The sequence below is a fragment of the Papio anubis genome, chromosome 4, assembly GCF_008728515.1.
Source record: "Papio anubis isolate 15944 chromosome 4, Panubis1.0, whole genome shotgun sequence".
NCBI lineage: Eukaryota > Metazoa > Chordata > Mammalia > Primates > Cercopithecidae > Papio > Papio anubis.
Window position 1 is genome coordinate 29,428,199 of NC_044979.1, and position 26,872 is coordinate 29,455,070.

Genomic DNA, 26,872 nt, shown 5'->3' on the forward strand with positions numbered 1-26,872 from the left:
TTAATTTTAATCAATTTTAATTAGAAAAAACACATCAGGTTTTGGAACAAAATTATGCCGTTCCTAGATCGGAAGTGGGACTCTTTCGACCTAATTTAGAGCTGAGGGTGAGGCTGTGGGAGGGTGGCAATGCATCGGTTGAAGGAGACGCGCGTGTGGGGGGCAGCAAAGGGGAGGTGTGTGGCGTTTGGGAGTCTCCAGTGCCGTCCTCTGCAGGGCCCTTCTACTCCTCCCCTTCCAGTTGCCAGAATGGAAAATTCATGGAGTCCAGCGTAGCCCAGGTCAACACGTTTTTTATTGCCACTTCTGGCTCCGCTCATCCCAGCAAGATTCCTACCTCTTACCCTGCAAGAATACTGAGCTCCGATGCAGGGGAATGGGGTGGGGGTGTTACCACTTCTCCTGCACACTGCCAAGTTAAAGAAAACCCCACTTGCTGGAGAGGGAGGGCCAGACAGGGAGGAATTCAAGGGCATGTATGGCTCAGTCCCACTTCTGACTGCAGAGTATAGGGACCAGGGTTCCAAACTTTTTTTCAAAGCAGGGGAGGTGGGGAAGAATTTGGCTGCTGCTGTACCCCGTGCCCTAGCTGCCATGTTTCCATGGAAATGAAGGCGGGGCAGGATGTAGCTCACTCTGACTACCTGGGAGGATGGCAGGGCAGGCATTTGGTAAACATATCCCCCTCCACTCCCAGCTAGCACATACGGCTGTCCCCAGCCGACCCCCAGGCTCGCTCCTCACTGTCTGCTCCACTCTCTTCCCTTCTGGAGCTGGTATCATGCCAACCGGACTCCAGGCAGGGCTGCCAGTGCTACTCTCCACAGCCAGGTCTCACTGGCACGTTAGGATCTAAGTATGTCCGCCAAGCTCAGGAGCATCCCTGATAGAGCTGGTGGTGGCAGTGCCTCGGTGAAATGGCAGCAGCACTACACCGTAATTCTCTGTGCAACTGCTGTTTCCCAAACAAAACTAAAAACATAAACCCAAACACTTAAGGGTATCACTCTCGCACAATGCTGAGGGCTGGGATGGGGGAGAGGGGGCGCATCCTCCTGAGACCGGAGCCACCTGTGTACCCTGCCTTCTGCCCATCTGGAGTTTGCTTCTTCCCACTGGGCTGTCACTTGGGGGGCTGGAATCCAAATCTCCATTTGGTGCTGTTCTCAGCACCCGCTGCTGTTGGTTGATGAGGTTTGCCAGTTGCCATGGTGAGGAGGTGCAGGATGGATTCTCAGTACCATGGGTCAGCCCGGTGCTGCTGGTTGTAGAGCTGTAGCTTGATCTGATCTTTGATCTGATTCACTAGGATCTGGGACAGCAGAATTCCCACCAGCTGGGAGAGGCAAGAAGGAATTGGGCCTTCAGCAGTGAGTGATAGCCTTGTTTTCCCTGGCTCGATCTTTCCAGTGCGGCCAGCACTATCCCTTTCCCCACCCTCAGCCATGTCAGTGCCTGACACCCTCGCTGATCCCCAGGGGCCTTCCCCAAAACAAAGGAGTCTTTACAGAGTGTGTGGGACCCACAGGTCTTACAGGGTAAGTTACCTGGGGGATGGCCAGGCCTAGAGCCACACCACCAAGTAAGAATAAGTTGCTGTGTATCCAGTTGACCAACTTGTCAATACAGCCATTGGTGTAGATGACTTTGCTAGCTTCCAAGTAGTCAAAGGCCTGCATACTTTGGCCACACATAGTGTTGATCACTGCCTGGGGAAAGAGTTGAAAAGCCAGTTGGGACTCTAATTCCAATAACTTTTTGTTTGGGGCCTTAGCTGATGGGCTTCCGGAACACCCTTCCTAAACTCCTAGCTGATGGGCTTCCGGAACACCCTTCCTAAACTCCTAGCTGATGGGCTTCCGGAACACCCTTCCTAAACTCCTAAATTGTCAGAGAATATATGTGGAGGATGTAGGGTTGGAAGTTGCCAAATGCAGACTTCCCTTCCTGTGAGAGGTCAGGGTCCAGGTCTCTTTGCTCTGGGTGGTGGAATAATCTGTACAACACACCCCCAAGACACAAGTTTACTTATGTAACAAATCTGCACAGGTACTGAACCTGAACTTAAAAGTTAAATCTGTACCTTCTGAACTCCATGTGGGCTACAGGAGTGCGAGGTTAACAGAAGCATCAGGCTGGGGTGAATGAAAACACCTGACACCTGTCCCACATGACTGGTTAAGCTAGGGGATGGGGATTCCCAATAGAAGCTGCCCCCATCAGAAAGTGACTCAGCTCGCTGCCCAGGAGGAAGTGAGGTGGGATGCTGGCTTACCTGGTCAGGGGTAGGCAAGCAACAGGAGTAAGGCACAGAGCAGCGCTCTCGACTGGGGTTGTCTTCTGAGCAGTTGAAATACATGTTCTGGGACCAGTCCTTGTAGGAAATCCCTCCACAGCAGCTAAACTGCAACAAAACCCACCAGAGGTTAACAATCACCCACCCCTCACACTGAGGTGACCAGGGGAATTCTCAGAGCCACCAAAAGTCTATAGGAAGCTTCCACTGGGAACTTCGGGTTGTGTTTTAACACAGCCTTAAACTTTGAGCTCCAGCTTCCCAGTTGCCTTCGCCTGAAGATATTCTCACTTCTTAATTTCTATTACTTTGTATATCTGGTTATAACTTACCACTGTGCTTGTTGGTATTACAGTTGTACATATATTTTGTTTTACATAGTCAGCTATAATCTTCTTGAGAGAAGTTTTTGGCTTTGCAGGCAAATGGAAGTGATCAAAAGTATTGACTGATATAATTAAAGGATCAGTGCTGAAAAACTTCTCCTTAAGAGAGAAAACACAGGAGAGGAATCTTCAATATTGTGAGTCCATCATTACTCCATGAGAGCAAACTGGATCTCAAAGTCAAGTGTCTATTGCACCAGAGAAAAGGGAACTCAGGACTTGTCTCAAAGCACTTTTACTTAAAAGTTAACTTTTTTGGTCAGGTGCTTGGCTCACGCCTGTAATCCCAGCACTTTGGGAGGCGGAGGCGGGCGGATCACCTGAGGTCAGGAGTTCAAGACCAGCCTGGCCAATATGGCAAAACCCCATCTCTACTAAAAATACAAGAATTAGCTGGGTGTGGTTTGGGGGCCACCTATAATCCCAGCTACTCAGGAGGCGGAGACAGGGAGAATCACTTGAACCCAGGAGGCGGATGTTGTAGTGAGCCAAGATCATGCCATTGCACTCCAGCCTAGGTGACAGAGCAAGACTCTGTCTTGGGAGGGGGGAGAAGTTAACTTTTTATTTTTTACTTATTTATTTTTGAGACGGAGTCTCTTTCTGTCACCCAGGCTGGAGTTCAACGGCACGATCTCAGCTCACTGCAACCTCTACCTCCCAAATTCAAGCTGTTCTCGTACCTCAGCCTCCTGAGTAGCTGGGACTACAGGTGTGCGCCACCAAACTCGGCTAATTTTTGTATTTTTGGTGGAGACAGGGTTTCATCATGTTGGCCAGGCTAGTCTCAAACTCCTGACCTCAAATGATCTGCCTGCCTTGGCCTCCCAAAGTGCTGGGATTACAGGTGTAAGCTACCATGCCTGGCCTAAATGTTAACTTTTGATTCATAGCAGCCTTGTTCACAATAGCCAAACAGTGGAAGCAACCCTTGTCTCCACTGGTGAATAAATGGATAAACAAAATGTGGCATATACATACAGTGGAATATTATTCAGCCTTCAAAAAGAAGGAAGTTGTGGCACATGCTACAATAGAGATGAAACTTGAAGACATGTTAAGTGAAATAAGCCACTCAAAAAAGCATTAACACTGTAAGTCCACTCATTTGAGGTACCTAGAGTTGTAAAATTTACCGACAGAAAGTAGAATAGTGGTTGCTGGGGGAGAGGAAAATGGGAAGTTAGCGTTCAATGGATACAGAGTTTCAGGAGAGGAAAATGGGAAGTTAGTGTTTAATGGATACAAAGTTGCAAGAGAGGAAAATGGGGAGTTAGTGTTTGATGGATGCAGAGTTTCAAGAGAGGAAAATGGGGAGTTAGTGTTTGATGAATACAGAGTTTCAGCTGGGGAAGATGCGTGTTTGTTCAGGTGAGGGTGGTGATGGCTGCACAACAATTGAAGGTACTTCATGCCACAGATCTATATGCTTAAAAATGGTACATTTTACATTATGTAAATTTTATCACAATTTTTAAAATGTAACTTTCTTTTTTTTAGTTTAGTCAAGTGCAGAAGTGAGAATGGGGAGAGAGGGGAAGAGTAGAACAAGGAGTTCGATCTGTAGCTGACTGTGAACAATCAAATGAGATAACTCACTCCCTTCGGACCAGCCGAAAATGTCACTTTCGAAGAGGTAATATTCAAGAATCTGCGCAGTTCCTCATCCCCCTGTGGGTAACCACTTATAACACAGTAGATCACAAAATATACTGTTCTGTGTCTTTAAAAGTACATTTAAAGCACTCTGCTACATATGGTTTTTTGCCAAACCCCTTCCCAGAAGCCATTACCCGGCAGGTAATGAAGAGCTCCACAGGCACAGAGGGTGAGGCATCTCTTGGGATGACGTTCACTTTTACCCACAGTCCCCCAGACCACTGGCTGACCCATACCTTTTTCTGGCCAAAATCAATGAGGTTCTGCAGATCCAAGTCATCTCGGTAGTGCACAATGGCATTGTTGATGATCTCACTCACTTTCCCTCGAGCCTGCCGGAGACATGGGCAAGGAATCAGAACACAGGACTGTCCACCTGCCTTCCTGCAAAATAACAGAGCAGACAGGGGCTCATTCCTTCTTTTTTGAGAGACGTGAGTCTCGCTTCTGTCGCCCCAGGCTGGAGTGTGTCGGATCTCGCTCACTGCAAGTCTCCGGCCCCTGGTTTACGCCGCCATTCCTCCTGCCTCTCTAGCCTCCGAAAGAAGCTAGACTACAGGCGCCTGCCACCGGAAGGCTAGTTTTTTTGTATTTTAGTAGAGACGTGGGTTTCACCATAGCTGGTGATGGTCTCGATCTCCTGACCTCGTGATCCGCCCGTCTCGGCCTCCCAAAGTGCTGGGATTACAGGCTTGAGCCACCGCGCCCGGCCCGGGTCATCCTTCTTCACTGAGTCTGCCTTGAAATCAGAACTGAGTCCTAATGGTGGAAGATAGCCAGTTCAGTTCCAAAGCCCATCCATCCCAAGGCCCTCAGGTACCAGTGGGCAGGAGAAATGCTGACCTGCTGTTGAAGCTTTTCAGAGACACATTTCAAGATATTCCAATGCATATCTATCTCTGAATGCTACTATCACAAAATACTTGTTGACTGATGAAAACAAATTAATTTTTAATTTTTTAGCAGAAAGTAGCTTACTGAGCTGAGGCACTGCCCTCTAGTGGACACGAGATAATTGCATCTCTTTAGACTCAGCTATTTAATATATCATTTCAGGATCTTTCTAAGCCAGGAGGACTAGAAAATTCGGAATTAACTCAGCGGCTCTCGATTTCATAATTTTCTCTTCTCCCCTCCCGTCCCTACCCCTCCCCTCCCCTCCCTGCCCCTCCCCTCTTCTTTTCTCTTTTCTTTTCTTTTTTTTCTTCTCTAGAACACAGTTCTACTGTCACCCAGACTGAAGTGTAGTGGCACGATCTCAGCTTACTGCACCCTCCTTCTCCTGGGTTCAAGCGATTCTTGTGCCTCAGCCTCCTGACACCCAGCTAATTTGGTGTTTTTTAGTAGAGACAGAGATTCGACATGTTGGCCAGGCTAGACTCGAACTCCTGGCCTCAAGTGATCTGCCCGCCTCGGCCTCTCAAAATGCTGGGTTTACAGGTATGAGCCAGCATGCCTGGCCCAATTTCATAATTTTCTACCATAGTCTCTTCCTTCCTGCCCCACTACTTTTCTCAAATTTTCTTTCCATAGTTTTGTACTCTGCCCTTGGCAATCATTTGCCTTTTGGGAAAGGCATTCTGGTTCTTAAAAAGGAATGTCACTGAATGGCAGACCATTTCCAGATATGGCAAGCATTGTTCAAAACATTTTCTTGGCTGGGCGCGGTGGCTCACACCTGTAATCCCAGCACTTTGGGAGGCTGAGGCAGGTGGATCACGAGGTCAGGAGTTCGAGACCATCCTGGCGAACACGGTGAAACCCCGTCTCTACTAAAAATACAAAAAATTAGCTGGGTGTGGCAGTGGGTGCCTGTAGTCTCAGCTACTCGGGAGGCTGAGACAGGAGAATGGCATGAACCCAGGAGGCGGAGCTTGCAGTGAGTCGAGATTGCACCACTGCACTCCAGCCTGGGCGACAGAGAGACTCCGTCTTAAAAACAAACAAACAAACAAACAAACAAACAAACAAAACCTTTTCTTAAGCCAAGCATGGTGGCACATGACTGTAATCCCAGATACTTAGGAGATGGAGGCAGGAGGATCACTTAAGTCCAGGAGTTCAAGGCCAGCCTGGGCAACCTAGTGAGACTCCCATCTCTTAAAAGACAAAAACAACAACCGCCACCCCACCACAAAAAAAAAGAAGAAAGAAAAAAGAAAAAACCTCAAAACAAAATCTTGTTCTCTTCCCCCTTTCTTCCTTCCTTCTGTTTATCTCAATAAATAATTTTTAAAAGAAGTAAGAGTGGCCCACTTGATTATTGAGTTTGATTCTGTCATTTGCCATTAAAGTTTCTAAATTATTTTAACTTTGTGTTTGTATAATTTACTTCCCCATTAGCTTCTCAGACTGTCAGAGGAAAGCACCTTATGATCTGAAAATTCTCTTCAGATATGATGATCTTACAGGCTGTTCATTCACCCTTAATGAACTTTTCGACGGCTGATGTTTCTCAAGGGAAGGAGTGCTGTGGTTAATTAACCAGGCTAAACATGGGCAGGAACTTTCCTTCCTCCCTCTGGGTCACACCTGAGGAGGCCTCCTGGCTCCCAGCATTACCTTGTCTGAGAAGACGAAGCCCAGGATCCCAGCGGCCAGCTGCAGCAGGAACACGGCGGTGAGGCAGAGGGAGAACTGTGGAGCAGCAGGAAGAGGAGGCATCTGGGACCAGTCAGGGCAGCGGCCCTTCCCAGGGCCATGGGGATGCTGGGAGCTGCCAGGCAATTCTCCCAGATGCCCCACACATGAGAAAGGCAGCTGCCTCTGGGACACTGTCCTGGGGGTGGCCACCCTGTGCTGGGTCACCTGGGCTGAGCTCTGCACTGAGGAGTGGACAGCACAGGCCTGGGGGTAGGGTGGGACAAGGAAACCAAAGGGCCCTAGCAGGCTAAGAGGCATGATGGGGAGAGGGCCAGGGTCTTTCCTGTGGGGCCTTGACCACTCACCGTCTGCAGGAGGCAGATGTTCTCGCGGAGGGACCCAATGCAGCCACAGAAGGTGAGCAGGAACATGAGGACACCCACCACGACCAGCAGGATGGCAGGGTCCACCGCCAGGCAGGCTAGGGCTGCTTCTGGAGAAGGAGCCGGACCTCAGCCTGAGCCCAGTGCCCACTGAGGAACCCATGGATGGGGTGGGAGGGTGCCCCAAACTGTTCTCCTTCCCCTGGTGGGGGAATCCCCAGTATGGTTGGATGAAGGTTAAGCGGAGGCAGTACCCCTGTCCCAGGGGGAGAACCAAAAAGGGGCCAGAAGGGTTGTAGCATTTAATTTGAGAAACTAATGAAATAAAAGCCTTTATTCCTGGGCTTAAGACAGGAGGGGCTGCTTTCCCTCCAGAAAAGAATTAGAATGGCATTAGGCTCACCAGTTTTGCAGATTCTGTTTCCTGGAGACTTGTGTGGTGAAATAGGAATGGTGGTTGGGTTTCTCCAGAACAGAGCTGGGGAGGGGCTAAAGCCCTTAATGACTGTCTGCTCCCAGGGGCCTAGCTTCTTTCTCAGGCACTTCCTAAGCCTCCAATATAGGCATATCCTGGAAGACTCAGGGGGGCTCAGGGAAATCCAGGGGCACTGGTATGGAGGGGGTCTGACACCTATGTAGACCGTGAAGATTTGGCTCCAGGGAGGCTGCCTCCTTCAGCACCATAGCTTATGTATGAGGGCCAGGCTGAAGGAGGCAGAGGGGGAAGGGGCATGGCACAAGGTGGGGGCAGGGAGGGAGAGCTACAGCTCACCTGCATGCTTCATCAGTCGAGCGTAGACACCCACAGCCACCATCACCATGGAAATCACCTGTGGAGACAGGGAAAGAACCAGACCCTGAGATTCTGAAAACCAGAGAGCCCTGAATGCCGTGAGTAACCTAGGAGAGCAGAGAAGGACAACTTCCCTAGGACTCAAAGGTGAGCATCTTTCACATCCCCAGTGATTCTGCTGATAGAATCTGCCAGGGCTTTACCTCCATGAGACTTTTTTTTTTTTTTTTTTTTGAGATGGAGTCTCACTGTGCTGCCCAGCCTGGAGTGCAGTGGCATGATCTCAGCTCACTGCAAGCTCTGCCTCCCGGGTTCATGCCATTCTCCTGCTTCAGCCTCCCAAGTAGCTGGGACTACAGGCGCCTGCCACCACGCCTGGCTAAATTTTTTTTGTATTTTTAGTAGAGACAGAGTTTCACTGTGTTAGCCAGGATGGTCTCGATCTCCTGACCTTGCGATCCGCCCGCCTCAGCCTCCCAAAGTGCTGGGATTACAGGTGTGAGCCACCACACCCAGCCTCCGTGAGACACTTTTACTCACATTATATTTTTCATTATTCATTCAGTCCTCACAACACAATTAGGTTGTGAGGCAGATATTATGCCCACTTTACGGATGAGGAAATTAAGGCAATCCAGAGTTAATACTAAACAGCGATTAAGAATATGGGCTTCAGGCTGGGCATTTTGGGAGGCCAAGGTAGGAGAATCAACTTGAGGCCAGGAGTTTGAGACCAGCCTGGGTAACATAGTGAGAGCTTGTCTCTAGACACACACACAAAATAATAATTAGCTGGGTGCAGTGGTGTGCACCTGTAGTCCCAGCTACTCAGGAGGCTAAGGCAGGAGGATGGTTTGAGCCCAGGAGTGCAAAGCTGCAGTGAGCCATGACTGTGCCATGGCACTCCAGCCTGGGTGACAGAGCGAGACCCTGTCTCTAAAAAATTTGAGTTAAAAATTAAAAAGAACATAGTCTTCAGAGCGAGTCAAACTTGGGTACATATAGGGTAAATTTCTGAGCCTCAGTTTCTGTATCTGAGGATGGGAAGTAAGAACAAACATCTGATAAGATTACTGTAAGAATCAAATAAAATAATGCATGGAAAGCATTTAACACAATGCCTGACAATAAATATTACCATCATTATTGATAGTTAACTTGCCCAAGGTCACATAGAAATGGAAAAGTTTTGAATTCAAATCTATCTGCATCAAAGGGCAGGTTTTATACCTAAAGCAGGCCTGGGCGGTTGCATACTCCCAGCTCTCTAACCCTCTTAGATGTCAATATCGTGTCAAGTACAAAAAGAAAGTGCACTCCAATGTGAAGGACTGTGTGTGAGTGTATGTGTGTAAGCACTGGAACTGCCTTGGCAAAGGAACCTTTATCTTCACAAACTCTGATTCCATTGTGGAGGAATAGAGAGGAGTTTAGATCTTTCAAATTTCGTGGCTTCTCCCTGAGAGAACAAACCCATCAGAGACTAATAGGAGACCCCAAAGGGGCCTTATCCGCCCCCCAACCCCCAGGTCTCCAGGGGTGCAGGGCAGCTCCAGTGCCTACTTCCCTTGGCTACCCTTTTTTGTGCCCAGTCTCCAGGCTGGTGCTAAGCAGCAGCTGGCTGTTGCCATGGCAACAGATGGGGCCAAGCTCTGGCAGGAGAGAGTTCTCAGCAACAGGGTCTTGACCAACTCAGTGGGGAAGGAGATGGCTGGCTAGACACCACTGTCCTGCAAGACAGAAAGCAGCTGGAAAGAGCCACCATGGGGCTTTGGTGGAAGAAGGGAGCTAGGCCCCTAGAACAGGTAATAGGGTCAGATGAGTCCCTCGGTACAAAGACATTTTTTCCTGTAGGCCTCCTTGTTGAAGGTCCTCTGCCATCTGGCAGGGGACGGCAGGTGCATTCAGCAGTAAATGGCGATCATTATCTAAAACCACATCTTCCAGAACTCTTCTCTGCTTGTATGTACAGCCCCCTCTTTTTTGCGGGGTAGGGGAGCAGGGTCTTGTGCTATTGCTCAGGCTGGAGTGCAGTGGCATGATAATAGCTCATTTCAGCCTTGACCTCCTGGGCTCAATTGATCCTCCCACCCTAGCCTCCCAAAGTGCTGGGATTACAGGTGTGAGTCACTGCACCTGGCTGGCCCCAGTCTCTTCCCACCTCACATCATTCGACCATGCCTCTAACTCAGGGCCCAAAGTGTTATTGCCGGCCTTCATACTCTTTGTCCAGGAGGGAGGGAGCCGCTAGCAGAGCTGCAGGTGCCAGCTGGCACCTTGTCCCACAGCACTGCCAGGCTCACAGAGCATGGGGGAGGCAGGGAAACTACACGACAGAGATGCCAGTCATTCCCCAGGCCTGGTGGCCAGTCCTCTGCCAGAGTGAGTGAGCATCTCTGTCTGCCCTTTAAAACCCACCGCAGGCTGGGCGCAGTGGCTCACACCTGTAATCCCAGCACTGTGGGAGGCCGAGACGGGTAGATCACGAGGTCAGGAGACCGAGACCATCCTGGCTAACACGGTGAAACCCTGTCTCTACTAAAACTTCAAAAAATTAGCCGGACATGGTGGCGGGTGCCTGTAGTCCCAGCTACTCGGGAGGCTGAGGCAGGAGAATGGCGTGAACCCGGGAGGCAGAGCTTGCAGTGAGCCGAGATTGCGCCACTGCACTCCAGCCTGGGTGACAGAGCGAGACTCTGACTAAAAAAAAATAATAAAATAAAATAAACCCACCACAGCCAATTACAGTTCTGAGTGTCATTTAACTGAACTACTGAAAAACGTGTATCTGCTCTTGATTTCTGTTACTCCCAGGCTCTCATTGTTTTTCATGTTAAATTTTTACCAGAGTGTATAATTTTCTACAAAGATGTTCTCTGATTAAATCGTAGTACAGATAAAACAAGAAAGGCCAAACAAGCACTCTTCACAATAGCAAAGGCACGGAATCAACCTAAATGCCCACCAACAGCACAGGATAAAGAAAACGTGGGGCCGGGCCAAACGCAGTGGCTCACGCCTATAATCTCAGCACTTAGGCCAAAGCAGGTGGATCATGAGGTCAAGAGATCGAGACCATCCTGGTCAACATGGTGAAACCTCATCTCTACTAAAAATACAAATATTAGCCGGGCATAGTGGCATATGCCTGTAGTCCCACCTACTCAGGAGGCTAAGGCAGGAGAATCACTTGAACCCAGGACGCGGAGGTTGCAGTCAGCTGAGATCATGCCACTGCACTCCAGCCTAGAGAAAGAGTGAGATTCTGTCTAAAAAAAAAGAAAAGAAAAAAGAAAATGTGGTCCATATGCACCATGGAATACTATGCAGCCATACAAACAAATGAAGTCGTGTCCTTGCAGCAACATGGATACAGCTGGAGGCCATTATCCTAAGCAGATTAACCCAGGAACAGAAAACCAAATTCCACATGTTCTCACTTGTAAGTGGGAGCTAAACATGGACACATGTACTTGAGAGTGAAGGGCAGGAGGAAGGAGAGGATGGAAAACCACTTATGCTTATTACCTGGGTTATGAAATATCACCCCATGACACACAATTTACCTATATAGCAAACCTGCACATGTACCTCTGAACCTAAAATAAAAGTTGAAAAAATGGGCAAAGTAAAGAGATGCCACACATCATAGAGTAAGTTAACTCTATTTATGGGCCTGTAATTACAGCAGTTGCTCTGTCTCTATCTATGGTAGAGAGAATAATGTCCCCTCAAAGACGTCCATGTCCTAATTCCTGGAACCTGTGAATGTGTTACTTTTCATGGCCAAAGGAACTTTGCAAATGTGATTAAGAATTTTGAGCTAGGGAGATTACCCCTGAGGACTCAATACAATCACAAAAGACCTTCTAAGAAGGAGGCAAGAGGGCCAGAGTCAGAGAAGGAGATGACAATGGAGGCAGAGGCTGGACTGCTGTGGTGCTATGGATGGAGGAATGAGGGCTGCCTCTAAAAGCTGGAGCAGGCGAGGAGGCGGGTCCCTCCTAGCACTTCCTGAAGGAATGCGGTGCTGCCGTATTTTAGCCCGGTGAGACCTGTTTGATTTTAGCCTGGTGAGACCCGTTTTGGACTTCTGGTCACCAGAAATATAAGAAATTTGGTTTGTGTTATTTTAAGCCACTAAGTTTGTGGTCATTTGTTACAGCAGCAACAGGAAACTAATACATTATCCAAATCCAATTCATCTGCTGCTATGCAGACAGTACACTGAGGACCCTTAATCCATGTGCTATATGGTGGAGGGACAAGAACATTTATAGCCAAAAGCATATGCTCAACTTTGGCTGCCGTTAGAGTTGCCTGGGACTTAGGGTTGTTGGGAGAGAGGCTTAAAAAACTGCTAATGCTTAGGCTGCATCCCAAACCAAGTGGATCAGAATCTTTGGCATTGGGACCCAGGCAACAGTATTTCTGAATATGTTCTCGGTTATTTCAATGTGCAGCCAAGTCTGAGAACCTACAAGCCTAAAGAACAATCAGCCAGGGATCTAGAGCCACAGATGCAGGCTACATTAAAATCAAGATTAAGTTGGCCGGGCGCGGTGGCTCACGCCTGTAATCCCAGCACTTTGAGAGGCCGAGGCGGGTGGATCACGAGGTTGGGAGATCGGGACCATCCTGGCTGACACGGTGAAACCCCGTCTCTACTAAAAATACAAAAAAATTGGCCGGGCTTGGTGCCGGGCACCTGTAGTCCCAGCTTCTCGGGAGGCTGAGGCAGCAGAATGGCGTGAACCCAGGAGGCGGTGGAGCTTGCAGTGAGCGGAGATCGCGCCACTGCGCTCCAGCCTGGGCAACAGAGCGAGACTTTGTCTCAAAAAAAAAAAAGTCTTTAATATTATTAATATTAATACAATCATTAATGATGTCTTTCCCCTGAGCTCTCAAATTCTGCATTTCACAGCTTGACCTTGCACACCCCCATTCCTGCCCCCACTTCCCACCCTGGATTCCTCAAAACTACTGCCCTTCCAAAGTTAGTGCTGCTGCTGCTGTTCATAGCATCACATTTGGAGGTGAACAGAACTTTAGAAGTGGGTTTGGCCACTCACCTCTTTTTATAGATGAGGCCAAAAGAGAGGAAGTAACACTTAACCAAGTGCATACGGGTGCAATGCACCATCTGGACCAAATCCAACATCCTAATCTCATTCTGGAACTCTTTCCGCTATGTCAGAATTTTCTGTAAAATCCTTATAGCACCTCACAATATCATGAATGACCTCCTTTTGCGACGAGGACGGAGATAAAGACATTTCTCTTCTTTGGATAGCTTTTCACATTCTGACTAGAATGAAGCCTGGCTGGAAACTTTTAAGAGTTAGATACAACTTTTAAAATGGCTGAGTCTAGCTTTTAGCAAAATATATGTTCCTGAAAAGTTGTCAGTCAAATTATATAAAATAATTTGCACACACCAGTACCATTATCCCTATGTAAAGTGAGTGATCACCTTGTAATGAAAATATCCATCCCCTGGGCTCCCTGGAGAAGTGGCTGATTCTAGGATGGGGGCAGGAGAGGCACAAGATGAGCCTACGTCATCTTGTAGTGCCCCAAAGAAAGGAAATGCTCACGAAGAAACAAAAATGAATTCCCCACATCACTATCCCCATCAATGTGAGCATCCCAAAGGGACACAGAAGCCAACTGAAAGAGTTCCCAATGGCCGAGGCTAGAATGATTTGAGCGTCAAAATAAAGAAATATTGAATTATTACCCAAAATAAAAAATACACATCTGTGGGCCCATGCTGATATAAATAAATGACTTAATGAGTAGTGGAGAAAAGACAAATCTCCCACATAGAAGAATTTCAAATGATTCTCGAGGAGGTAGAGCTTAACCCCTTACTCCTTCAGTGCAGACCGTGCATAGTGACTTTCTTCCAAAGAGCACAGTGCGGAACACAGGGGGAAAGGCTAACTCTACAGCGGAGGAACCTGATAAACACTACTTCATCGAGGCCAACATCGACGATGATCATGTTGCCAAATCACTTGTATGATGTGATGTGATGTGATGTGATGTGACGTGATGTGATGAAAATAAAATGGCACTTAACTTCTCTGGTCTTCCTCCCAAAAGCCATAACCCCAGTATTATAATGATGAGAAAAACAGCAGGCAAGTTCCGATAAAGGGACATTCTACAAAATACCTGACCAGTACTCCCCAAAACTGTCAAGGTCATTAAAAACAAAGTAAGTCTAGGCCGGGCGCGGTGGCTCAAGCCTGTAATCCCAGCACTTTGGGAGGCCGAGACGGGTGGATCACGAGGTCAGGAGATCGAGACCATCCTGGCTAACACAGTGAAACCCCGTCTCTACTAAAAAAATACAAAAAACTAGCCAGGCGAGGTGGCGGGCTCCTGTAGTCCCAGCTACTCGGGAGGCTGAGGCAGGAGAATGGCGTAAACCCAGGAGGCGGAGCTTGCAGTGAGCTGAGATCCGGCCACTGCACTCCAGCCTGGGCCACAGAGCGCGACTCCGTCTCAAAAAAAATAAATAAATAAAAGAACAAAGTAAGTCTAAGAAACTGTCACAGCCAAGAGGAACCTAAGGAGGCATGACAACTAAATGTAATGTAGGGCAGAACATGGGGGGCCATGCCTGGAATCCCAGAACTTTTCAATGGCAGAGGATGGTTTGAGCTCAGGAGTTCGAGACTAGCCTAGGCAACATAGACCTCATCTCTACAAAAAATAAAAATAAAAATAATCTGGGCATGGTGGTGTGCACCTGTAGTCCCAGTTACTTGGGAGGCTAAAGCGGGAGGATCACTTGACCCCAGGAGGTTGAGGCTGCAGTGAGCCATGATTGTGCCACTGTACTCCAGCCTGGGCAACACAGCAAAATCCTGTTTCAAAAAGAAAGAAAGAAAGAAAAAAGTAACGTAGTATCCTGAATAGGATTCTGGAACAGAAGGATATTAAATAAAACTGAAAAAAAAAAAAAACCCAATAAAGTGTAGACCACAATGATAATACTATTAATTACAACAAATTTATCATACTAATATGTTAATAACAGGGAAAACTGAGTATGGGATATATGGGAACTCTCAATACTATCTTAACATGTTTTTAGTTGATATATGTAAATTGTATGTATTTATGGGAAACGTATGATATTTTGATACATGCGTACAGTGTTTAATGATCAAATCAGGGTATTTAGAACATCCACCACCTTGAACATTTATCATTTCTTTGTGTTAGAAACATTTTAAATCTATTTTGAAAAATACAATATATTGTTGTCAACTATAGTCACCCTACTGTGCTGTTGAACTCTAGAACTTATTCCTTCTATGTAACCATATGTTGGTACCTATGAACCAGCCTCTTTTCATCCTCCTGACCCTGGATCCCAGCCTCTGGTAACTATCATTATATTCTCTACCTCTATGAGTTTCACTTTTTTAGCTCTCAAATATGAGTGAGAACATGCAATATTTGTCTTTGTGTGCCCAGCTTATTTCACTTAACATAATGACCTCCAGTTCTATCCATGTTGCGAATCACAGGATTTCGTGCTTTTTTATGGCTGAATAATATCCCATTATGTATATGAATCATATTTTCTATATCCATTCATTTGTAGATGGACACTTAAGGTGATTCCATTTCTTGGCTATTGTGAATAGTGCTGCAGTAACATGGGAGTGCAGATTTCTCTTCAATATATTCATTTATTTTCCTTTGGATAAACACTCAGTAGTGGGATTGCTGGATTGTCTAGTAGTTTTATTTTTTGTTTTTTTGAGAAATGTCCATCTCTGTGCTATCCTCTCAATTTTTCTGTAAAACTGTTCTTAAAAAATAGTCTATTACCACCCCCCACCCAATTTGTTAGTTTATACTTTTTATTTCTTTTTTTTGAGACAGAGTTTCGCTCTTGTTGCCCAGGCTGGAGTGCAATGGCGCGATCTCGGCTTACTGCAACAGCGCGATCTTGGCTTACTGCGACCTCCGCCTCCCAGGTTCAAGCGATTCTCCTGCTTCAGCCTCCCAAGCAGCTGGGATTACAGGCATGAGCCACCACACCCAGCTAATTTTGTATTTTTAGTAGAGACTGGGTTTCATCATGTTGGCCAGGCTAGTTTTAAACTCCTGACCTCAGGTGATTCACCTGCCTCAGCCTCCCAAAGTGTTGGGATTACAGGCGTGAGCCATCACACCCAGCCTATACATTTTTTAATATCAGATTTTCATAAACTAGGGTTAACTTGCATACAGTTTTACAAACTTTAATCTGGGTGATTTCCCATCAATCACACCAAAACTTAAGGCAGTGGATCTTCCCCGCCTGCCCCCAACCCAACAGACAAGGTCTCACTCTTGTGTTGCCCAGGCTGGAGGGCAGTGGTACAATCATAGCTCATTGCAGCCTCAACCTCTTGGGCTCAAGAGATTCTCTTGCCTCAGCCTCCTCAGTACAGGCACATGCCACGATGTTCACCTAATTTTTAAATTTTTTGTAGAGATTGGATCTTGCTAGGTTGCCCAGGCTGATCTTAAACTCCTGGCATATGGTGATCCTCCTGCATTGGTCTCCCAAAGTGCTGGGATTACAGGCATGAGCCACTAGGCTTGGCTAAGGTAGTGGATCTTAAAATTGTTCAAGTGACAGAGCACTGGGAAGTCACAGTGCTCTGTTGGTGTACATTATAGATTTTGTCATATTATTCTTTTTTTTTTTTTTTTTTTTGAGGCAGGGTCTCGCTTTGTCACCCAGGCTGGAGTACAGTAGCACAATCAAGGGCTCACTGTAGTCCTGACCTCCTGGGCTCAAGCAATCCTCCTGCCTCAGCCTCCTGAGTAGCTGGGGCTACAGACATGTGCTACCAACTGGGCTAATTTTTAGATTTTTTTTAGAGACAGGGTTTCACAACATTGCCAAGGCTGGTCTTGAACTCCTGGGCTCAAGTGATCCACCCGCCATGGCCTCCGAAAGTGCTGGGATTCCAGACGTGAGCTACTGCACCTGACCTCTTTTTTAAACTTTAATACACTATTACTGTGACCTAATTTACAGTCCATATGTAACTTTCCGCAATTATCCCCAAAATGTCCTTTGTAACCTTTTTTTTGTTTCTTATCCAGGATCCAATCAAGGATCATGCATTTAGAGATTAAATCTCCTTCAGCCTGGAACAGTCTCTTGGCTTTCTTTTCTCTTTAATTTTCTTCCTTTGTTTTTGGTCTTTAAGACACTGACTGTAAAATTTATGGTAAAATACACGTGACACAAAATGTACCATTTTAGACATTTTAAAGTAAACAGTTCAATGACCTTCAGTACATTGACATGGCTGTGCAACCATCACCACCATCAGGGTGCAGTGCTTTATCATCACCCCAAATAGAAACTCTGTACCCATTAAACCATCACTCCCCATTTCCATCACCCCGTCCTCTGACCCCAGCCCCTGGTAACCACAAATCTGCTTTCAGTATCTACGGGTTTGTCTATTCCGGATATTTCCTGTCATTGGAATCACACACTATGTGACCCTCTGTGTCTGGCTTCTTTCACTTAGCAGAATGTTTTCTTTCTTTTTTCTTTTTTTGAGATGGAGTTTCGCTCTTGTTGCCCAGGCTGGAGTGCAATGGTGCAATCTCTGGCTCGCCGTAACCGCCACCTCCCGGGTTCAAGTCATTCTCCTGCCTCAGCCTCCTGAGTAGCTGGGATTACAGGTATGTGCCACCAAACCTGGCTAATTTGGTATTTTTAGCAGAGATGGGGTTTCTCCATGTTGGTCAGGGTGGTCTCGAACTCCCAACCTCAGATGATCTGCCCGCCTCGGCCTCCCGAAGTGCTGGGGTTACAGGCATGAGCTACCGCGCCTGGCTCACTTAGCAGAATGTTTTCAAGATTCATCTGTGTTGCAGCATGTGTTACAACTTCATTTCCTGTTTGTTTGTTTGTTTTTTGAGATGGAGTCTCGCTCTGTCACCCAGGCTGGGGTGTAGTGGTGCAATCTCGGCTCACTGCAACTTCTGCCTCTCAGGTTCAAGCAATTCTTGTGCCTCAGCCTCCTGTGTAGCTGGGATTACAGGTGTGCGCCACCATACCCAGCTAATTTTTGTAGTTTCAGTAGAGGCGGGGTTTCACTATGTTGGCCAGGCCACTCCTGACCTCAAGTGATTCACCCACCTCGGCCTCCAGAAGATCACAGGCGTGAGCCACTGCGCCCTGCCAACTTCATTTCCTTTTATCGCTGAATAATACTTTGTTGTGTGACTATAACACAATTGTTTCTCCATTCCTCCATTGGTGGACATTTGTGTTGTTTCCACCTTTTGGCTGCTGTGGATAGTATTGTTATGAACACTTGTGTAAAAGGTCTTGTTTGAATACCTGTTTTCAAAGTTCTCTATACCTAGGAATTGCTGAGTCACATGGTAATTCTATGTTTAATTTTTTAAGGATCTGCCAAACTGTTTTCCACAGCGGCTGTGCCTTTTTACTTCCCCACTAGCCATGTGTGAGGGTTCCAATGTCTTCTCATCCTTCCCAACACTTGTTCTGACACTTCTTTGGACACTGACAGTTTTTATATTTCGGCCAATTGTTTTGCAGAATGTCCCTTGATTTGGATTTATTTGGTTGTTTCCTCACAGTTAGATTCAGATTACACATATTTGACAGGAATATTACACAGATACTGCTGTATCCAACTCACTGTATCATGTGAGGAGACAAACGTTAATTTCTATTATAGAACTAAGGAACAATTATTACCGAGAGATGTGGCTGCTAGGTGTATGTCTCTGCATTTCATAAAACAACGCAGGCAATACTCTAAATTGTTTCCTAGTTTTCCATAATAGTTAGTTGCTACTTGTCCTCTTCTGTTTGCCTTTTGTTAGCACTTGCAGGCAGATAAACAGCTGCAGGTACTAATGTTCATGGAAGAAAGGAGATGAAGAAAATTTTCTCATCTTGACTTTTTTTCTTGCAAATTTGGAAAAAATCGTCATGATTTGATGTTTAAAAGGAAAAACCCTTATTCTATCCCATAAGACAGTACTTCAGGGCCATCAGCAATAAGAGAGGAAAGGTTGCAGGGCCTCAACTTGAGGTCCTGAACAAAGGTTGTTCTCCTGGCGCTTATGCCCAAATGCCAATAATTACAGGCAAATTCGCTCCCAGAGTCCATCTCTACTGGATTGCATTTAAGACCAAGGTAGGGCCAGGCATGGTGGCTCATGCCTGTAATCCCACCAGTTTGGGAGGCCAAAGTGGGGAAGATCGTTTGAGGCCAGGATTTGAAGACCAGTCTGGGCAACATAGTGAGACCAGTCTCTAAAAAAAGAAAAAAAAATTAGCCGGGCATGGTGATGCATGCCTGCAGTCCGAGCTACTCAACAGGATGGGGTGGGATGTTTGCTTGAACCCAGGCAGTTGAGGCTGCAGTGAGCTGTGATCCCATCACTGCACTCCAGCCTGGGTTAAAGAGCAAGACCATGTCTAAACAAACAAACAAATGAACAAATAAATACGTAAATAAAAATGTTAAAAGGCCAAGGTGGTGTGACAAGCCTTGAGAAGCAGATGTTTCCTCACAGTTAGATTCAGTTAGATTCCTAGGGAAGGCCCCCGGAGACAACAGTGTGGCTCTGTTCATGGGATAAATAGGAATTTTCTCCATAAACTAAAAAATATAAAGCTACCAATAATGACTGTCTCCTGCTGAGTTTTTTTTCTTTTCTCTTTAATTTTCTTCCTTTGTTTTTAGTCTTCCTTTGTTATGGTGAGAACGTGAGCAAAGAGGGCTGAGCAAAGGCTGGCCCTTTCCTAGCCAGTTCCTGTCTGCTTGCCACTCTCTTTCGTCCTCCCTGGAGGAGCACTCAACCTCACCCTCCACGTCCACCCCCAGCAGGTGACCTCTAGGAGCGTTTACAGGGATAGCAGTGGCATTACTTTCTGTTGAGTGCCAAGGACCAGGCGCCGGGCTAAACACTGTCTCATTTAATTCTGACCACAAACCCAAGAGGGCGTTAGGATCTCCATTTTATAGAGATGATGTTCAGAGAATTTCAGCAACTTTCCTCAGTTCACTTGGCTAGTGAGCGGCTGAAGTGGGACTGGAACCTAGGTCTGGATGTCCCCAAAGCCTCATGAGCTTGGCTATTTGTCTGCCTTCCTATCTCTGCCTCTCCGCACCCCCAGGATTTTGCATATTCACCTCAGCCATCATGGGAGATGGGAAGCAGCTGCTTGTGGTTCCCTTGGGGGAACAGCTGATAATCTCCAAATGGGCTAGGGCTCAGGCAGGGGAAGGAAGACTGCAGCTGGCGGGGAGGGACAGGGTGCCAGCAGGGCCCAGGAGGTGGCTCAGAGGGAAGTCTCTGGAACAGCACTCTGAAAAGGGAAGGCATGGCGTTGCCACAGGGGGGCCACCCGCAGGTGCAGCTTCCAGGGAAAGCCCTAGCCTTGTCTGTCTTCCATAGTCCAAAGTCCAGGCTGCAAGAAGCAGTGGCACCCTACTGTCTCAGGGCCCACACCCCCTCCTTAGAATCTCTTTTCCTCCTCTTTTGAAGGTGATGGTGGAGACAGCTGAGGGTAAAGTGGTTCCCTGTGTGGCAATCAAAACCCTGTCCCTGCTCAGAGGGAAGTGGGCAAGGCAGTGGTCTCCACCTCTGGTTTCTCAGTCCTCCCTACCCTTATATCTGGATGAAGTCAAAGAACTTTCAGCCTGTGGCCCCAGAGCAGGGCCACTTCTCTCCCTGCTCATAACCTTACACATACTGGTCTTTCTGTGCTCTCCGTGGCGCTGCTGTTACAGGTGTCTGAGGTGGCGGCTGTCCATGTGAGGCTGGCTCTCAGCGCTCTCCCTCCGGACTGGGGGACAGTGTCCCTCTGAAATGGAGGAGTTCACAGGGCTCCTTCCTCAACAAGGTCTGGGGCCAAGCCTTTGGCATCTTCCTCAGGCCATGGCTGACTTTGTTCTTCCAAGGTTAAGAAAGAGGAAGGGAGGTCTAGCAAGGGCTTGCAGTAAATAAACATTCAAACTCACAGCCCTGGAGGGACTGGCCTTGCACTAGCCTCCTACCAAGATCTGAGAGGCATTCTATGTTTTCTTTTTCCTTTTTTTTTTTTTTTTTTTTCCGAGATGGAGTTTCGCTTATGTCGCCCAGCCTGGAGTGCAATGGCGCGATCTTGGCTCACTGCAATCTCCGCCTCCCGGGTTCGGGTGATTCTCCTGCCTCAGCCTCCCAAGTAGCTGGGATTACAGGTGTGCACCACCATGCCCGGTTAATTTTTACATTTTTAGTAGAGATGGGGTTTCACCATGTTCGTCAGGCTGGTGTCGAACTCCTTACCCCAGGTGATCCACCTGCCCCGCCCTCCCAAAGTGCTGGGATTACAGGCGTGAGCCACTGTGCCCAGCCTTCTCTTTTTCTTTTTAAAGGCTGCTTTAAGTTTATGGTTTTCTACTTGGTCCAAGGCAAACAAAGCTGCTGGGGAGTTAAGAAGATGTGCATGCGACCTGCATAGCAAAGGAGATGGTTCTTGTCTTCATTTCCCATATTTTGTAATTTTTGTTGTTTTTATAAAAAGCATCTGACTATCTTCAGTTATTGAAGCCAGCCAAGTCTACGGGGAAGATGGGGGGCGGGAGGAAGGAGGTGATGGGCTCTGCCTCCTAGTGTATTTGGAAGTATAGGATGAGGAGGTTGGATGGCAGAAAGGGCCCCTGCCACTTAGAAGAGGTTTTGGCTGGCTTGATGCCTGGTTACGTCCTCATGATTTTTGAGCCAGACGAAAAGAGATGGTGCTGAGAGTGGTCTGGGTGATTCTGAGTGCCGAAGGACTCCAATACAGTAGCCCTGCATGGGAGAGTGGCTTTCTTGAAGAAGATGCCCCACCGATGGCTTGGCTCAGCCTAGGGAAGACCTGAACGGGGGTCCATATAGGTAGAAGTGGAAGTGAGAAAATCCACATGCTGTAGACAGTATGTACGTGTGGCTCTGAAGAGGGGATGGCTGCCATGTTTCTGATCTGGCTTAAGGGAAGGGATGCCAGGCCACCAGACCCATCACAGAGGAGAACACAGTTGGGTACCTCATCACCAAGAGTGCTCAAGGATCCCAGGTTGAGCTGCATCTTTACAGGCCAGTGTCCATGAGGGAGGGAGGATGGACACCATGCCTCTACCCTGTGGGGTTTGCGCTCTCACTCGCCATCCAATAAACATTCAATAAGCACCCAATTTATGCCAAACACAGCTGGGTGCCGGGGATCCAGAGGTGAACAGGGCTGTGCTCAGCCTCAAGATCCCAAAATCTAGAGGGGGAGACGGAGAGGTAAACAGAATTGCAGCACAGGTAAGGGATGTGACAATCGAAGAATACAGAAGGTGCCATGGGAGTCCTGAGGCATAGCTGCTAGGGAAGCCTGGGCTGAGACACAGGGGCTGGAGGTTTGAGCTTCTGGGCGCTGCCTGACTCAAAAGCCAGCCAACTGCTGCCCTGAGTGGGAAAAGGACCAGTGAGGAAGGAGGTGGGCGGCACTGAATGTTCCTGACAACACATGGCCAAGCTGATAAAGCAGGCACCACCGCAATGTCTTTCTCTGCAAGAAGCTGTCCTGCAGAGCGAGGTGAGGAGAGGCAGCTGCTCTGTAGCCGCCCTAACTGATTTAAATACAACATCTAGGATCTTAGAGCAGCTACTCCAGGCCATGGAATCCCCACAGTCAGTAACCCAGCAACACGATTCAGGGAAGAAAATCAGAACTCCCAGGTCAAAGGGGAAGTGAGATTTTGAAACACGAACAGTAGGAACTGGTCCCCGTCCCCAGAAATTCATTAGCTTTCTGAGTCAGACTCCAAATGCCCCAAGAGTCAGGGCTTCTAGAGCAAGAGCAGACATAGCCACCATCACCACCAGCACCACTGAATGTGAGCCCAGAGGATGCCAGACACCTTCCTAGTGGGTTCCAGGCACAGACACAATAACCACTGCCACGTGGCCACTCCAGAAGCTGGTCAGAGCATGCACTCTGCCTGCAAGGGTGTGGGCTGACCATCGTCTCATCCATAGGTGCTTCCTGGGCAGAAGAGCGGAATTTGATTAGGGTGATAGAAGTCTACAAAAAAGAAAGCATGGGAACCAGTCCCTGAAGAGGGGCTAGGAAGAAAGATGGCCCCCTGATCTGGGGAAGCAGCCCTTTCTCTCCAGCTGCTCTTGTACGGAATATACCTGTGCAGCACTGGGTTTGGGGGAGAAGGGACATTCAATAAGACCTGAAAAGTACTGTCCCCTAGGAAGGGCAATCAGGACACAGGGAGATTCATCCTTAGATCCAGCTCCAGGTCTTGAAGAAAGAAAACAGTCGGCTGGGCACGGTGGCTCAAGCCTGTAATCCCAGCACTTTGGGAGGCCGAAACGGGCGGATCACTGGGTCAGGAGATCGAGACTATCCTGGCTAACATGGTGAAACCCCATCTCTACTAAAAAATACAAAAAACTAGCCGGGCGAAGTGGCGGGTGCCTGTAGTCCCAGCTACTCGGGAGGCTGAGGCAGGAGAATGACGTAAACCCGGGAGGCGGAGCTTGCAGTGAGCTGAGATCCCGCCACTGCACTCCAGCCTGGGCGACAGAGCGAGACTCTGTCTCAAAAAAAAAAAAAAAGATGACAGTCCCCCAAATGATTCATTCATCCTTAAATAGTTCACTAAGGCAGAAATTGTTTCTCCTTTAGAGGAGAAAGATTATTAAGGTCAGAGAGACAGATACATTGGCTTAGGGTCACACAGTAAGTTGGTGCCAAAAAGATGCTGAGCCTCTTGTCCTTCAGTGTGCTATTTCTAGAGCCTCTGATTTTTTATGAGTCTACTGTAGGGCCAAGAAGGGGCTCTATTCTAATTTGGGGTGGTGCTAGCTTGGCCGCCCGGGTCTTCTGACTTTGAATGAACCATTTTTACCAAGGTAAATGGGTCTGTGGAGCCAAACTCTCTCCTGGTTGAGATCTCTCAAAGTCATTTATTTGATAAAAGGGGGGTAGGGTGGAGGTAAGGGGTAGGGAAGCTCGAGAGAAAAAAAAAGACCAGGAACACAAGTGTAACAGATGCACCCAGCTGTTGTCACTGGCAAGCACAGACAAGGGTGAGGTGCCGATGGCTCCAAGGGAGACAGTCTCGGCAGATAAAGGAAGTCAGGGTGATGACCTAAAGTCCCTGAGATGCTATTGCTGGCTCTGACGATGGCACGTCACTGGCCTGGCACACTCAGTGAGCACAGAGGAGACTTCACTGATACTTGCCCGTAGGTGGGGAGTCTCTTAGTACACTCTCAGCACTGGCAGAGTGGTAAGGGATTTTCTCGTGTTCTTTCCTAACCTCCAGCTGAGGCAGAACCTAGACTATGGGAACTTGGGTTGACTGGTTGACTACTAAAACTGCCAATACCCCAGCTATAGCAGCAGCCATCTGCGCTGAGGACTTCCCCCAGAGGCACTGTGGTTCAGTAGAAAGGTCACCAGACCAAGCCTGCTAACCAGCTGTTGGACCTTGGACAAAACATTTAACATCTCTGTGCTTTAGTTTTCTACATTTTATAGACATAAACACAGATGCTGGACAAGATGTCTTCTAAAATGTTTTTCCAGTTCTAAAACTGAGCATTTGATAGGAGCCCAAGTTTCATTTTCCCCAGGAGTATGATGGCTGAGTGTGCTGTCATCACCACCCTCTGAGATTTCTCTCATTTGCCCCAACAGGCCAGCACTTACGTGCTTTGTGTCTGCACTTCACCCCACGGGCCCTGTGAAACCTTTACAGCAAAGGGCTTAGATGTCTCTTTTGCTCCCTCCCCTAGGAAACATATTTTAGACTCAATTCTTCCCTCCTGTAAGTCTGAACTTTAGGTCTCCAGCTGAAGTGGGGAAGGATGGTGGGCTCCAGAAGCAGCAGCTCTGGTGTGGTAGGAGCCAGAAGAGGAGGTGAATGAAGGAAGGACATCCCTACGTTCTCACACCCCAGAACCTCCAGGACTCTCTAGCCAGGAAATAGGGTCGAGCTGGCATTGCATGATCTGGTTCAGCTCAGTTCTCAGCTTCAGCAGTCTTTCTGCCACCCCTGATCACACTAGGTTGGATTTGTAGGGGAGGGAGGCAAGACCTGCAGACATGAACATAACATGCTTAGGTCGGTCGAGTCAACAATGAACGGCAGAGTGGGATGGGAATCCAGGTGTCCTGAGTCCCAGCCCAATACTTTGTCCACCCCAAGCAGAAGATTCTGAAAGAATCCCTGGCCCTCCGGCCCAACACGGGGTCCTGTTTAAAGACACTGGGGACTGTCAGGCTCCAGGGGTGAAGTCTGGTCCTGAGGAGGGTGGCGGGGAGGGGGCAAAGTTTGGGGCAGTGCTGGGATAGGCAAGACATCTGCGCCTGGAGGCGATTCTTCCCAGACTTTGGGGGGGTGTAGGTGGGGGTAGAGGAGGCCTGCAAAAGGAAGAGATGATGCCCATAACCCATCTTCGTTGAAGTGGTGGAGAGAAGGTTTGGGTTTTTCCTTCCTCTTCTTTGCCAGCCAGGCCTCCAGGCCCCCAGGCCTGAAAGTCACCTGCCACCACCGACTCCCCATCATGTGCCAGTGGGTCCGCCTTGGGCCAACAGGCTGCCTCAAACCTACATTTCTAGCCTGACACAGACCCTCCTCCGACACCCCGACAATACCCCTCAGTCTTCACTGATTCCCTGGCATACCCTCCTCCCTGCAACGCCCCCTGCAGACGCGGCGTCCCCGGGGTGTCCCTCCCCAGGATGAATTTCCCCCAAGTGCCGTCAGCCCAGAAAACTCGGCAGTGTGGCTCCCGCGCGTGGGGCACTCCGGGCCACCCCTCCACCCCGCGGGTGGACCCCGCCGCCCAGGTGCCCTCGACCCCGAGACTCACCCAGAAGAGCATGTTGAAGAAGAAGAGCAGGTATTTCACCAACGGGCTGACGAAGGAGAACTCCTCCCCGGAGGCGGCCGGCGCCCGGGGTCTCCGCGCCATGGCCCCGCCGCCGCCGCCCCCGGGGGCCTATTTCCCAGTGGCGGCCGGCCGGCCTGTGCGCCCCGCGCCCGGGGGCATGAGCCGCGCCGCGCAGGAGCCTGGCCGGCGGGGGAGCTGCGCTGCGGCGGGAGGCGCTCGAGCCGGGGGGCCGGGGGACCGGGAGCCTCGCGGGCCGGGGAACTGCGCCTGGAGCCGCCGGAGCCGCGGTGGGCAGCGCGAGCGGCGGAGACTCAGCCGCGGCCGCAGGACCAGCCCGGCCAGCCCGGCGCCCAGGAAACCCGGCCCGCCCCCGGACGCCCATTGGCGCGACGGCTGGAGCCCGACTTCCCATTGGCTCGTGGCTGATGTCACTGAGTATCCAGCCATCCCTCTCCACTGAGAGTCGGGGGAGACACCTGTTTTGTGAGGGATAACTTGTTAAAGGGTCAGCGGTTCTGCCTCTCCCCTACCCCAAAGGGAAAGCATTCAGGCTGCAGCTGCTCAAAGGAACAAGAATGAGGAGAAGGAATGCACAGTGCATCCCACACCCACGTCCGCTGCCCAGTTGCTGTGCACATATGCAAACACATACATTAAAATCAACAAGTACGCACACCGTGTGTTGAGCAATGCGCCGAAAGCTCTGGGAACACGGCAGAACAGAAACAATCCCGGGGGATGACAATAAAATCAGGGAGACAAAACTAACCTACACATTAGACCAAGAGTGGGTGCAATTCTGTTTAGTAACTATACATTT

At 48.6% G+C, this 26,872-nt stretch overlaps 1 protein-coding gene across 5 annotated transcripts; it reads right to left on the reverse strand.

Moving 5' to 3' along the window:
- TSPAN33 (tetraspanin 33) lies at positions 1–26,401 on the reverse strand. Of its 5 annotated transcripts, none has more exons than XM_021936256.2 (8): positions 26,032–26,401; positions 8,080–8,137; positions 7,290–7,417; positions 6,904–6,978; positions 4,578–4,673; positions 2,276–2,404; positions 1,548–1,709; positions 1–1,336 (listed from the first exon to the last, which is right to left on the reverse strand). In XM_021936256.2, the coding sequence occupies exons 1-8, from the start codon at positions 26,131–26,133 to the stop codon at positions 1,235–1,237; spliced, it is 852 nt and encodes a 283-aa protein (XP_021791948.2). In that variant the 5' UTR covers positions 26,134–26,401; the 3' UTR covers positions 1–1,234. The 5 variants fall into 5 exon arrangements, with proteins under 5 accessions (XP_021791948.2, XP_031521027.1, XP_031521029.1 ...); XM_031665167.1 differs by having other exon boundaries at positions 7,290–7,414; positions 26,032–26,253; XM_031665169.1 differs by lacking the exon at positions 26,032–26,401 and adding an exon at positions 7,711–7,738 and having other exon boundaries at positions 8,080–8,100.
- Positions 26,402–26,872: the final 471 nt, after the last annotated feature.